Source organism: Chrysochloris asiatica, unplaced genomic scaffold (genome assembly GCF_000296735.1).
Source record: "Chrysochloris asiatica unplaced genomic scaffold, ChrAsi1.0 scaffold00219, whole genome shotgun sequence".
NCBI lineage: Eukaryota > Metazoa > Chordata > Mammalia > Afrosoricida > Chrysochloridae > Chrysochloris > Chrysochloris asiatica.
The window spans coordinates 3,814,062-3,828,930 of record NW_006408737.1 but is presented as its reverse complement, the minus strand read 5'-3'; the positions used below and the strand labels follow the sequence as shown (position 1 = coordinate 3,828,930).

At 42.7% G+C, this 14,869-nt stretch overlaps 1 protein-coding gene across 1 annotated transcript in view; it reads left to right on the top strand.

Moving 5' to 3' along the window:
* Positions 1-1,791: 1,791 nt before the first annotated feature.
* Positions 1,792-14,869, top strand: part of MRVI1 (murine retrovirus integration site 1 homolog) — a 190,061-nt gene continuing 176,983 nt past the window's right edge. The window contains 1 exon segment of the mRNA XM_006873009.1: positions 1,792-2,003. Coding sequence (XP_006873071.1) covers positions 1,937-2,003 — 67 coding nt within the window. The 5' untranslated portion in view covers positions 1,792-1,936.

Here is a 14,869-nt window from a genome sequence, read left to right as displayed (position 1 = left end):
ATGCCTCTTTCAGTCTCTCTGTACTGTGGGTACCTCAAATTTCCTGATATCTGCACCAATATCCCTCTCTATTTGTTTGGCTTTGTTAGTTTATGCTTCTTTTTCTCTGGAAATGCAGCCTTCTAAGTGGGGTTGCTCTAGCTCTGCATTCCAAGGTCTGCAGGGGGCAGAGGCACTCGCCGGCGTGGGCGCGGAAGCGGGAGCCATGTGCAGGCAGGCAAAAGCTCAAAAATGCCTGTAATTCCTCAGCAATTTGATCTTTTAAAACATCAAGTTCAGAATGTTGAAATATAAGATCTTATGTTTGTTCAAAGGCTGTCTGTCTGCTAGACAGAGGTTTCCTATGTGCGATTCCGTCCCTTTTCCCCGGAGCCCTACCTGAGCTGCCTTGTCCAGGAAGCGCCGGTTCCCTTCTCCCTCCATTGTATTTCGAGTCAATATTTTCTGAGATATAAAAGAGATTAAACAAGTGAACAGCAAGGAAGGGACCTACTTCTACCATGAAGGGAGAGTCAGAATGGGTCCTTTGGAACTGTGGTCGCTCTGCTGAAAACTCCTCGACTCAGGGGAAAACTGATGCCTAGGCACATGGAGATCTCCAAAGAATACCAAGTCCACAGATATTGAAAGAAGATAAGGACCTTCCTCCAGAGCTAACACAGAAAGAAAGACTTCCTCTAGAGCTACTGCTCTGAATTTTGACTTCTAGTCTCCTAAACTGTGAAAAATATATTTATTTTTTTTAAAGTAATCCACTTGTGGCATTTCTGTTATATCTGTCTATCTATCTATCTATCTATCTATCTATCTACCTATCTAGAGTCCTAGTATGGCACTGTGGGTTAATGCTCCAGACTGCAAAGTTGTTTGAACTACAAGGTCGGCGGTTCAAGCTCACCAGCTGCTCCTCAGAAACTCTATACAGGGTTGCTATAAGTCAGAATTGACTCGACAACACTTCACAACAACTATCTATCTGTCTCTCTATCTCTCTATCTATCTATTTCCCTAGATATCTAAGATAGCAGGGCAACCTGTACTTAATTTGGTTCTGTCCAGGGCTGCTCTATATAGTCTCTAACCCCAGATGATGGGTGGCGTCCCATGTAGTTTGCTCTGAGCCTGGAGCCCTATAATCTTGATATCAGGTAGGCACTGTACCTGAGGTGGGTAAGGAACAAATATAGACAGAGTGTGGAATATCAAGAGAGCAAGAACCCGTCCTGAGCAGAAGCAGAAAGTACTTAACAGATGAAGAGCTGCTGGCACTACACTAGGCACTTCAATGTTATCTCATTTAATCTTCCTACCAGCTCCATGAAATTGTTATTATCATTATTATTCCCATTATATAGATGAGGAGACTGAGGCTCTGCAAGGTTAAGACCATAGGCTATAATGTGGAAGAGCTTTGCTTGCAGCCCCTGGGACCAGTGCCAGATCTGGGATTAGCTGAATCTCCCAGGCTGTTCCCTCTGGTCATACCAAGAGTTTAAGGTGGGAGCAGTCCCCACCCATAGCTCCCCGGGACAGGAAACATTCCCAGTTTCTTCTGGCATTGTGCCAGGGTCCTGTCCGGGCTCACATGCTTGCTGGAGACTCCAGGCTGAGACTGTTTCTACAGTTTTTTCATCCCTGCTTGGCCAGGGACAGTGACGAGCAGCATGAGCTGCCCATGGGCACTGCCATCTGCCATGTGAGTTCCCATAGGAAGGACCCAGGGCAAGTTGCTGCCTTGAAGGGTCAGCCAACACTGAGACCTGAGTCTAGGCTGATTGGCTTTCTCTGTCGTTAACCCCGTGAGCTAGACCAGAGGGGGCTCCCAGAGGAGCTTGCTGCTCTAAGTCCCATCCCCTCTTGAGGAGGCGGGAGGCCGAGGCTCAGCAGCCAGCGAGAGGCTTCTCAGCTCCGGAGCCAGATGTAACATTGACCTTAAATGGTAAAAGCTCCCCAGAGTGAAGAGAGGCTGGCCAGAGGAGGAAAAGGGAATAACTCAGTTTTAGGTAAGTAATTGCTATATTGGAGAATAACCTGCCTCTTCAGTGGAGAAGCAGAGGGAACCCTTCTCCTTAAAGGTACAATGTGCTGGGACAGGGGCACTTAACTTGAACTTTCAGAGGAGTTGGCTTTGTTGGGTGGCATTCCAGTTGGAGTATTTTTATTACTGCTGTTTTAATTCTTAAGTAAGAAGTGAGTCTTGTAAATTTTAACTAAGTTGTGCTCCTTTTGTTAACTACTGGAAAGCATGCATAGGTTAGGGTGAAAAGGTATGGATTATGTTTGGAGAACCCCACTTTCAGCTGTCCTGTGGGCCCCTTTAGGGTAAAAGAGAGGTCTTCAGAATAGTTGGTTTTCTCCTTACTGCCTGTTAGCCCCGTGCTTTTATCTGTCCCCATCTGTCCTCCTGCCTCGAATCCTGTCCTGTCTTTGTCTCCATCCTTAACCCTGCCCTGTCTCTGTTCCTGCCCTGACTGCCCTATGTTTTGATTCTATTATCAAAAAAGCCCCTGTTTTGATCTCTGTCCACATCTCTCCTTCTATCTTTAGCTTTGCCAGCCTGAGCCCTTTTTCTGCTCTCTAGAGAGAGTGCGTGGGTCCCGGCCTTTGCCCCAAGCTCTGCTCACCTTCATAGGCTCTGTGTCAGAGCTATTCCTAGAGTGAACTGCTCTCAGGTTGACTTTTTCCAAAGGCAAGGCCAGTGGAAACCAGAGGCCAGAGAGAAGCACCAGCTGTCTGGCTTCCTCCTGCCCAGTAAACAGTTGTGAAAGCACAGAGAGGCTCTGAAGTTTGAGTAAATAGCAGCATAGGGTCTGAGACCCCTGGTCAGTGCCCCAGCCCTCTAGAGCTCAGCAGCTGCTATTCTCCACACTCTTCAGGCAGCTCATTCTGGGACGTAAAGCAGTCCCAGGTCTTGCCTGAGTCTCTTGTAGGAAAAAACGGAAGCTAAGACTATTAGGCTGGGGGCGCATTAGAAGGCCAAGACCTACTAAGGACTGTGTTGCTGCAACCAAGATAGAGGCTCCTTGACCCTTATGACATGCTGAGAGGCAGGTAGAGCTACAGCCAACCCTCAGTATGGAGGAGGAAACCTAAGTGACTTGCCTAAGGTCGGAAGGAGCAGAACTAGAACCCAAACCCAGGCCTAGATAGCTCTGGCTGCAGTGCTCCTGCATCTCAACACAACTGTGCAGGCCTTGAAGAATGCCTTGTGATTTTTAACTGAATGGACAACAGAGTTGCCGTGTTGGTTTGTTTGCTCCATGGTTCATTGATAGGTGCATGTGTGTGCACATGTATTGGGGATGGTTTTTTATTTTTGTACCTTCCTCTATGCTTGGTAGTTAGTTGAGTATTTATTGAAAGAGAATTTTCCTGCCCTCTAAAATCATCTAAGACTTATTTGTTGTTGTTGTTAAGTGCTGTCAAGTCAGTTTCGACTCATAGCGACCCTTGAAGTATACCTATGTGCAAATTATGACAACATGATTCATTGTTGCCATCCACATGTTTTCTGAGGGTAAAAATGCAAATTCTTATTTAGTCCTTACTATGTGTCAAACACTGTTCTAAGCACTTCATATCTTATATAATAACTCACTTGTTGTTGTTGTTATGTGCCGTGGAGTCGGTTCCGACTCATAGCGACCCTGTACAGGGTTTCTGAGGCTGTAAATCTTTACAGGAGCAGACCGCCTCATCTTTCTCCCGTGGAACCACTGGTAGTTTCGAACTGCTGACCTTGCGGCTTGCAGCCCGATTTGTAACCACTATGCTACCAGAGCTCACTACTACCCTATAAAACATGATTATTATACTACTCTCATTTTAGCACAGAGAGGTCACACAGCTGGTGAGAGAAGGAGCTGGCATTTGATATCAGTAGCCCATCTCTGGAGTCTTTGCCCATAATGACCATCCTCTGCTGATGTCCAGTCAGTACCATTTCTGATAGGACAGTGTAGGGAAGCGTGAATTGTACCTACTCTGTGATTGAGGCCCTCTGTGTGTGATTTCTTGTGCTCCTTACATCAATCTTATAAAGGATGTATCTTCACCTCAGCTCTATAGGTGAGGACTCCAGGATTTGGGCACATTAAGTGACTTGCCCAAGGTTACCCAGCCACCAAGTGACAGAGCAAAGGATTGAAATAGAACCTTGGATGATGATAGTTAGGGTCACGTAACACCATCTACTTGAAGCTAAATTCACAGGGGACTAGTGGGCTCATAGTTGCAGGGTGGGGAATTCTCTTAGTCTTCATAGGAGGAAGCAAGTTTCCTTGCCTAGTGAGCTGACTGTATCCACAGCTTCCCAAGAAATCCCTGCCTCTTTCCTCTAAGCCTTGGCACTCAAGGTGGATGGACATATCCTACACTCCAGCACAGGTAGGGACTGAACACTGGAGGGCAGGGACCCCGTCTCATTCCCACTGTACGCCCAGTACATGGCGCAGGGAGTTTAGCAAATGCTCAGTATGATTATTTTGGACAAATAAATAGGCATAATGTTTGTAATGTATGTTCCAGTTAAAGGTCCTGGGTTTGTTACGGTCAAGGGAGCTTCAAAAAGTTCATGGAAAAATTCAATAATTAAAAAAAAAACAAACTTTTATTGTGAATTGAGTGATCATTTACAGGGCAGATTATCAGTTCATACTCAACCAATTGTATTTTATTTCATTGCAATGATTACAATCCCCTTTGGTTAACAGTTGTTGTTGTTGTTAAGTGCCGTCGAGTTGGTTCCGACCCATAGCGACCCTGTACAAGGTTTCCGAGGGTATAAATCTTTACGGGAGTAGAAAGCCTCATCTTTCTCCCGCGGAGCGGCTGGTAGTTGGTTAACAGTATGTACCTCTATTCCCTCTTTTTTTTTTTTAAATGTACACAAAATACATGGAACATATATATTCATTTAAATGACCTGAATGCACATTTTGCAAGCCAATCTCCTGCTCACCGGCACACAGCCTTTCTCATTCCATGGGTCTAGAGTCCTCAGCTGCTTTATCTCTCTATGCCATTGCCTCTGCTTCCATTTCTGGTGTCGCTGCTTCTCGGTTAAGATCCCATGGTCCACTCTTGCTCTTCCTTCTTGATGGTCTTAGGGTCTTTTGTTCCTGGAATGAAAGATTAACTACTGCCCACTAAATTCCATAATCTTTTTTTTTTTTTTTTTTTTTTAAGGTTTTTATTGTGGATTGAGTGAAAGTTTACAGGACAGATCATCAGTTTTACATTCAACAAATCATACACCTTGTTTCATTACAATGATTATAATCCCCTCCATGTACCATCAGTTAAAAGTATTTCTCTCTATTCACTTTAGCTCTTTAAAAAACAACAACAACAACAACAACAAATACTCAGGCATATATAATAATTTACATGACCAAAGGGCACATTCTGCAAGTCTGCCTCCTGGCCACCATCTCTTAGTCCCTCTCTTCCCATAAATCTAGAGTCCTCAGCTGCTCCCTCTCTCCATGTCCCCATCTCTGCCTCCATGTCTGGTATCGCTGCTTCTCTGGATAAGGTCCTGCATTCTACTTATGCTCTTCTCTCTTGCAGGTCCTAGGGTCCTTTGTTTTTGGACTGTAAGATTAACTACTCCCCTGTTTTTGTTACAAAACTTCCACCTTTACAATTGTGACAGTCACGATTAGTCATGATAACAATTACTATTGAATTATAAGAATCGTATCCCCATCTCTCTCTTTTTATTTTTTAAGGTTTTTATTGTGGATTGAGTGAAAGTTTACAGGGCAGATTATCAGTTTTACATTCAACAAATGATACACCTTGTTTCATTACAATGATTATAATCACCCTCCATGTACCATCAGTTAAAAAATATTTCTCTCTATTCACTTTAACTTTAAAAAAACAAAGCACTCAAGCATATATAATAATTTACACCTCCAAAGGGCACATTCTGCAAGTCTGCCTCCTGGCCACTGGCTCTTAGTCTTTCTCTTCCCATGACTCTAGAGTCCTCAGCGGCTCCCTCTCTCCATGTCCCCATCTCTGCCTCCGTTTCTGGCATCACTGCTTCTCTGGATAAGGTCCCTCATTCTGTTTGTGCTCTTCTCCCTTGCTGGTCCTAGGGTCCTCTGTTTCTGGACTGTAAGATGAACTACTCCCTGTTTTTGTTACAAAATTTCTACCTTTACAATTGTGACAGTCACAATTAGTCATGGTAATGATTATTCACTATTGAATCATAAGAATCTTATGCCCATCCCTTTTAACCAGACCCATCTAGACAAGATGACAGCTATTCAGTGGGGATTCTTATTTTCCCCACACATTATTAAACTAAACTCCTCCTTGAAACCTTATAAGCCAGTCACTTCATGCCTTTATCACCCCTTCATTTTAGGTAGCCAATGTCTAAGTTGCCCATCCATAATTTTTTTTTTAAGTATGTATTGTGAATTATGTAATAGTTTATATGGGAGAACATTAATTTTACATTCATCCTATCATATATCATTTCATGGCTATGATTACAATCACCTCCATGCATCATCAAACAACCAAAGGGTACACCCCACAAGCTGCTCCCTGGTCACCAGCACATAGCCCCTCTCCCTCTCTGGGTCTAGAGTCCCCAGCTGCTCCATCTCTCCACATCATCATCTCTGCCTTCATCTCTGGCGTCGCTGTTTCTCTGGGTAGGGTCCTGCACTCTGCTCTTTTCCCTTGATGGCCCCAGGCACCTCCACTCCTGGACGGCAAAGTTAACCACTCCTCTCCTCTTGTTACAAAACGTCTGCCTTTACATTTCCAACCCTTACAGTCAGTCCTGATAGCAATTATTTGCTGTTGAACCACAAGAGTCTTATCCCCATCTACTTTCATCAGCCTTGTCCAGACAGATTGGATACCACTCAGTGGAGATTCTACCTTCCCCTGTGCCCTCTGGATCTAGGCTCCCTCTTGAAAGCTTGTAAGCCAGTCACTTCTTGCCTTTGTAGCCCCACCCATTTTGGGTAGCCAATGTCTAAGTTGCCCATCCCTGTCAACCCTATGTACCAAGGCGGTGGGAGTGATTTTCGCTGTAAAGATTTGTTCCCTCTTTTGAGCTACGGCATCCACAGGTGTAGGTCAAATTCATCAAATTGTATCAAATTACTCTTTTTTTCCATTGTCTTCTTCTAGTTGAGTTCTGATCATCCAGCCATTGAAGCCAGGTCAAGTGGGTATTATCTGCAAGTGTGGGTGTTCTTGTGCATCTCCCCTCACTTCTTATCAGCTGGATGCTTCTCTCTCCACTCTAGTCCTCTGTGGCTATGCCACTGTCCCTGGCCCAGGAGTCCCCAGGTCTTGCCATACTGCTGGCCAACTAGATCTCAACCCAGGTTCATAGGAGTTTATTGAACGTGGTCAGACTTAGCTTACAACTTCATGACTGTTTTTCCCTCATCCATAATCTTTTAATTCCATCTTTACACAAACTTTTTGAAGCCCCCCTCATATATGTACCTTGATGATCAGATTCTTCCAGTCTGCTTAGAGAGGATTCAAGTTGAGGATCCTATCCATCCCATTGCCTTTCCATCCCATTGCCTTTCCTAGGAGGGCCAAAAGAGCCACTGAGCTGCTAGTCAGCTGTCCTCTCTGTGACTTGGCAGTCAGCAGAAGGGATCCTGTCTGCTGATAAAGGAGCAGAAGTCTGACTAGATGGGGAGGAGCAAACTTGTTGCCCCCCAGACTCTGTCTCTTGATCAGTTAATTGAGTCAGGAGGAGGGTGATGGGGAACTGGTTCTCATGTAATATAGTTAAAGTATACATATATGTAATATTTATGTGGACTTCTAGTGTGGTCCTGTAGCATCACAACTGGACTGCGAACCACAAGGTTGAAAGTTCAAACCCACCAGCTGCTCCTTGGAAACCTTATATAGGGTTGCTATGAGTTAGAACTAACTACACAGCATTTAAAAACAAAAAATATTTATAAAATGGATATATACATATATAGAATGTCCGTGAATATAGTATGTAGTACATTCATAGTAAAGGAAATTGATTTCCATTGAGCTTCTTTACCTTGCACCAAGATCTGTGCTAGATATGTTATTTAATTTAATCCTCATGTTAGAGATGAGGACCCAACTGCTCAGTGAGGTGAAGCAATGTATCCAAAGGTACACAATTGGTGTGTGTTCCAGCTTTGGACACCTTGGTCCAAGGTTAGCACATACTCTACCTCTACTTACTAACCCATGTCCCACCGTCAGTTCAAATGATGGGAAAGTCAAGAAAAGAGGATTGAAGTTTGTCTTGCACACTTTGGAGGTTAGACCTGGAGTTCAGGCAACAGCCCAGGACAGCCTTACTGTATGCGCCCTTCAGACACAGAGCCTTAGCAGAGGCAGCATATGCCCACAACTTTGGACACTGCTGCCTTCTTTGTCAGGGCCTTCTCCAAGGAGAAAGGAAGTAGGAATCAGTTAATAAGCAAGAAAATCTTCCCTCCTACCTGGTCACATATAAAAAAATGGTTTGCTGAAGCTGGGATTAATCTGCTTTGGTTGCTTTTTTCCTTTTAATTTTGTGTTTACTGTGGTAAAATATATACAATACAAAATTTCACACTTTAACCATTTTCAAGTATATAATCCAGTGGCATTAATCATACACACAATGTTGCACAGTCCTCACCATTACTTATTTCTAAACTTTTTCATCACCTCAAACAGAAACTCTGTTCCTATTAAGCTTTAGCTCCTCATTTTCTTCTTCCTCCAGCCCATGTTGTTGTTAGGTGCTGTTGTGTCTGCTCTGACTCACAGTGATCCTATGCACAACAGAATGAACTACTACCATCCTATGCCATCCTTAGAACTGTTGTTACGCTTGAGCTCATTTTTGCTGCCACTGTGCCATCCATCTCATTGGGGGTCTTCCTCTTTTTCTCTGACCCTCCACTTTACCAAACATGATATCCTTCTTCAGGGACTGGTCCCTCCTGACAGTATGTCCAAAGTATGAGAGATAAAGTCCTATCATTCTGGCTACTAAGGAACATTCTTTCAACATAGATTGGTTTGTTCTTGTGACAGTGTTTGGTACTTTCAATATTCTTCACCCCCAGCCCATGGTAATCACTAATCTACTTCTATCACTGTGCTTTTGTCTATTCTAAATGTTTCATATAAATGGGATCGTAATATTTGTCCTTTTGTGTTTGGCTTATTTCACTTAGAATAATGTTTTCAAGATTCATCCATGTCAAAGCATGTTTCAAAACCTCGTTTCTTTTTGTGGTGAAATAAAATGCCATTGTATGGCTATACTAAAATTTTTTTTTTTTAGCCATAATCTGTTGATGAACACTTAAATTGTTTCCACTTTTGGCTATAGTGAATAATGCTTCAGTGAACATTGGGGTACAAGTTTCCCATCAGTTTTTAGTAACCTTTACTCACTTTTTTCTGGTAATAAAAGTAATGTACATTCTTTGGTAAAATTTCTTGGAAATACAGAAATAAGTATAAATAAGAAAATATAGAAATAAATATAAAGAGATAAAAACTCAGTGATAAATATTGATATTATGATATGCTTTTCCCTGCCTTTATATTTCTCTATATTTTATAAAACTAGGACCTTACTGTTCTATGATTTTACAGTTTGCTTTTGTTTTTTTAACAGAAAATTCTTTCAGAATCATTTTATTATCATGAAATGTACCTCCAAAACATGCTTATTTCAAGGGTTAGATAATAAAGAATCATTTTAACTGTGTGACAATTTACTCAGTGCTCCTCTTGTAGCTCATTTATAAATGTACCTTTTGTTGTTGTTCTTGCTGTTTTAGCACTCTCTCAGTGTCACATGCTAGGCGATGGCTTTTCCATGCATTTATGGTCTTTGGAAGCTCAGCTTTCAGACCCATGCTTGTGAGATATTTCCAAAGGTGGAGTCTTATTCTGCAAGATGAACTTAAGTACAATACTAACTCTACTGTAAGCACATGAAATCATATCATGAGAACGTTATTCTCCTTTTGAATTATTTTCAGTTCTCCTGATCAAGGAGAAAGTGTCCATTGAAAGCAAGATGACTGACCCTGCTGGTTTCCCCAGGAATGAGGCATGTCACAGGGCTTCAGTGCTAAAACCAGACACTTCTGGGCAAACTGAGAAGAGCTGGTCATCTTAGTTTGAGCCAACTGTGTCTTTTGCATCTTTCTGACACTTACTTGTCTTTCTTTTTGACAGAATAAGAGCAGGCCTAGGGCGTGGAGCCCTTGGCAGGCAAGAGCTAGAATTTAATAACTGTTTTTGTTTCATTTATTTTTATAATAACTCTATTTGCAGCAAGTGGTACTGATTTTTCCATTTATGGTAGAGATGTAAAATTTCCCTTGTAAATAAATGTAATGATAATAGTAGCTAAGACTTTTTGAGTGGTCCCAGTGTACTAGGTGTTGTCTAATGGTTTACCTGTAGTACCTCAATTAGTATTCATAGCAACCCTCTGAGGTGAATATCCCTGGGATAGGTACCTTTCTACCTACCTTATTATACTGATGAGGATGAAGGCACAGCGAAGATCAAGAACTTGCCGAGGAGCACAAAGCTAGGAAATGGCAGAGGTGGGATTTCCACTCTAGTTTCCAGCTCATTACTATCCAAAAAATTTTTAAATTAAGTAATTAAAGGTATAGGTGGCACAAGACATGGCAAAAATTGGGAGGGTGGTGTGCAAAGGACCCAAGTTTAGTAAACACTGGCTTTCTGGAAAACAGATTTTATGAATAGGGAAATCATTGTGTGCATGGTGTGGGGGGAACTGAACCATCACAGCAAAACCAAGGGAAAGTTTGTGAACTGTGGGCCAGTGAGAGAAATAGCCATTCATAGAGAGCATGGTGGCCACTAGAGGAAGGGACACACACAGGAAAAAGGGAGTTCTGCTGTGGGCAGGAGAACCAATGGGCTGTTTCCAGAAAGCCCAGGGTGACTGGTTCTTCAGAAGAAGAAAGCTTGAAGACCCTAGACATAGTTTGTTGATACAAGTGTGGTCAAAATAACACTGGAAACAAACAAACAAAAAGAACACTGGATTGTGAGTCTAGAATTGGTTCAGTGTTGGCCAGCTCTTAGCTCATAATACAATGGGGAGATGGAGCCTAGACAGTGTGGTGTCCTGGTGGAAGGTGCAGGGCCTGTAGTGACTATGCCTCCAGCTCTGAGGAATGCTGCACTTAATCTCTCTGCATCTCAGATCCTTTTCTGTAAACTGGAGATAATGATAGCACCTACTTCATAGGGTTAGTCTAGTCTCTGTTCTTATTCACCACCCAATAAACATTGTTGTTGTTGTTAAGTGCCATCGAGTCGGGTCCGACCCATAGCGACCCTGTACAGGGTTTCCGAGGGTGTAAATCTTTACGGGAGTAGAAAGCCTCATCTTTCTCCCGCAGAGCAGCTGGTAGTTTCGAACCGCTGACCTTAAGGTTCGCAGCCCGATTCGTAACCACTACGCTACCAGAGCTCCTTAGCTATTATTATTTCTAGGTCATGCCTGCCCCCTTCCAGAGATCCATCAAAGACATTTCTGCACTGGACTTGAGGCCCTGACCATCTATAATTCATGGTCCTATCCTCACCCCCATTAATGTCCCAAGAAGAGTGATGGACTTATTCTCTAGATGACTGGCTGTTGGCACCTGGTGGGGTCTTTTAGAAAGTTCAATAAATACCACCTACTTCCTTCACTTAAGTTGTAAGACTTTTAGAGAGTTCAGAGTCTCATATAATCCTAATAACTGATAAAGCTGATATTGGATATATATATATATATATATATATATATATATATATGCAGGTAGGCTTTCTAATCTTGAACTAAGCAGACTTGCCTCCACCTTACATAGCATTCATCTGCACCTCCTATGAAGGCAGGCACCTTAAATCTTAGAACATGGAGAAGAATAGAGTAAACTGTGTGCTCCCTGCAGGCAGCTCATTCCCAGAGAAAGGGAAGAGGAAAGGACTGAGCTATTCCTGTTAACATTTCTCAGTACTTATCAAGTAAGCTATTCCCCTGAGGGGTATCGAGAAGTATTATTAGTCTCTTGGGATTCCTTTCACATGGAAGGAAGTAATGCTGTATGGAGGAGAAGTATCATCCTCTTTATAGTTCCCCAAGAAGGGCCTATTGAAAGGTGCTCCCTCTGGTGATGCCCCTGTGAGACTTAGGTCATACCCTAGTGAGAGAGCAGAGGGCCGAGGCTGCAGGGGCTGTCACAGGTGGGTCCCATGAGGTTAGGTATCCTAGCTCCTACCTTTTTCACTTGATGGAGCCATATCCTTTCTCATCCTGAGATGCCTGGTGGGGTCCTGTTTGATGTGAAATTCTTCCTTAGATATAATATCCAACTGGAAGTATCTGATAAGAGGTTTTCCTTATTGCTTCATAGTAAATGATTTTTTAATTTCCCCCTTTCTTCCAAGTTCCCTGTGATTCAGAATTGACCCAGGGTCTCATCAGCACTGTTGCTCAGACCAGACACCCCCAACCTCCTTGCCAACTCTTCAGCTGTCCTACTAGGCCTCCTCTACTTTGTACCTCTCTTGTCTTTTGGTTTGTGAAACCTTTTATCAGGCCTCATACCATTGTCCATTAACAAACCTCTCTCTCTGTTTAGAAGTCCATCACTAAATCACTTCCTCCATTAACAACAAGTCGCCTCCTCCATTTAGAAGTCTAGAATCATGACCATTCTATTGGCAAGAAATGTGCCCTACAATTGTGAGTCTTGAACCACTTTTTGTGGCTACCCAAGGTTTGTGCTCTAAAAGGTTGCCCAGCCTGCCTCAGAGGTGGGCGAGAGTTGTGGTTCTCAAATCAGATACCTAAGTTCACTTCCCAGTTCCACTGCTTATATGACCTACTGAATGATCTAAACTCTCTCTGCCTTACTTCCTTTACCTATAAAATAGGCTGATGATGATTATATTACTTGTTCAAAGGGTTGTTATGAAGGTAAAATGAATTACATCAAAATATTTCCACATAAACACTTAATAATATTGCACATTTTATTGGAGTCTAGCATTTAACATATGGTACTCCTCTACTTGGGATTTGAGGTTTCCCTAAGGACTGCTCTGTTATGATATTTTTAACCTTTAGAGATTGGCTCTCTAAAAAGAATGTAATGCCCTCCGGCCTTCTTACCTAAGATCTGTTGTCCATCTCCCCAGCTGAAGTCTGGCTTTTTTGTTGCTAAATGCTGTCAAGTAAGTTCTGACTCATAGCCACTCCTATAAGGTTTCTGAGGAGCAGCTGGTGTGTTTGAACTACCAATATTGTGATATGCAGTTCAGTGCTGATCCTACAGCACCACACTGGGAGTGTATGTTGAAAGGCAATAATGATGTGGCTCAGTGTTGTCAGAGGGAAACTGGCTGGCTGGCTGAATGCCACGAGGTCTCTCCAAGTCACATCATTCTGGAGATGTTCCAGGATGGAGTTATTCTTAAGCCTGGTCAGTGCTCTGGAGTTGAGAATACTTGTAGAGACTGACTCACAATAATCAAACTCACCAAAGACTAAAGTATGAATGTTGCCTTGTTAATGTAAGGTGGGATATAACCCTTTCCAATAATCCAAATGCCTGAGGAAATGGAAATGGAGATTTTAGTCTAAAGGTAGAACATTCTAAGGATTATTTTACCTGGCCACGATGTCACCTTGTGTGTCATCTTTGCTCAGAGCAGGACTTTCCCAGAGCTCTGGAGGGGTTTCTTTCTTCTGGGAAGTTTAGATGAGCATTTCTTTTTGCAGTCTCCTTTGTCTGCTGTAGAAAAATGCTGGGAAAGTGGTTAGCTTTCATCTATACTGGTTAAAGTTCTTGCTTACCTATGATCAGGAGCCTATGTTGCCTAGCTTAAAGAGAAAGTTGGGGTTTGTTGGAAGGTAGTTCAGAGATTCAAAGGAAGAAGTAGACAGCCAAGACTCAGGAAGGACAAGACTCAGGGCAGGGCTGGGGAAGGCTGGGAACTTGACAACAGGAACTAGCCATCGTTTCTCGACAGAAGAGGTCTTCCCGATTTTTTATTGATGCATCTCGTAAATTTAAAAAAATTTCCTTCAGCACACACTTCCAATTTATATATACCTATTTACTTTTAAATCATACTCACAAGCTACTGTATTAATATGCTAGTTTATAAAAATAGGCAGTTTTTAAGAGGAAAAAGATGAAACATTTTGAAAATCTTGTTTTATTTTAACAGTGTTGATTTTTTATGTTCCCTAAAAACAGTAGTCTTTAGTGAGTAAAATTATTATGATTCATTAGTTTTGGCACTTTGGGCATTTCAGGGAGATATTTAGGAGCAAACTGACTCATGGCGGAAAGAGATACTTTATCAGGCTCCCTGCAGGGAACCAAACAACAGCGGGATCAAGAGACTTTAACCAAGGGCTATTGACAAAGGTGTGGGAGCCAGAAAGTGATGGTGAAGGACCTTAAAACTAGCAATATCTGGTGGTCATTATCAGCCATGCTGGGAGGGGCAAGAGAAGGAAATAGCCACTTAGATCTGGAGCCAGGAAAGAAGGTTCACCCAGAATGAGGGTAAGTTATGGAGGGATAAGTCACTGCCATGGAGTCCTGGTGGCACAGTGGTTAAACACTTGCCTACTTGTTGAAAGGTCAGGGGTTTAAGCCCACCAGCCGCTCTATGGAAGAAAGATGTGGTAGTCTGTTTCCGTAAAGATTTGCCACCTCAGAATCCCTCCAGGGCTGTTCTACTCTGTCCTATAGGGATAGTCGCTAGGAGTCAGAATCCACTTGATAACAATGGGTAGTAGCTACTGCCAGAGATGCAGGGCTGAAGC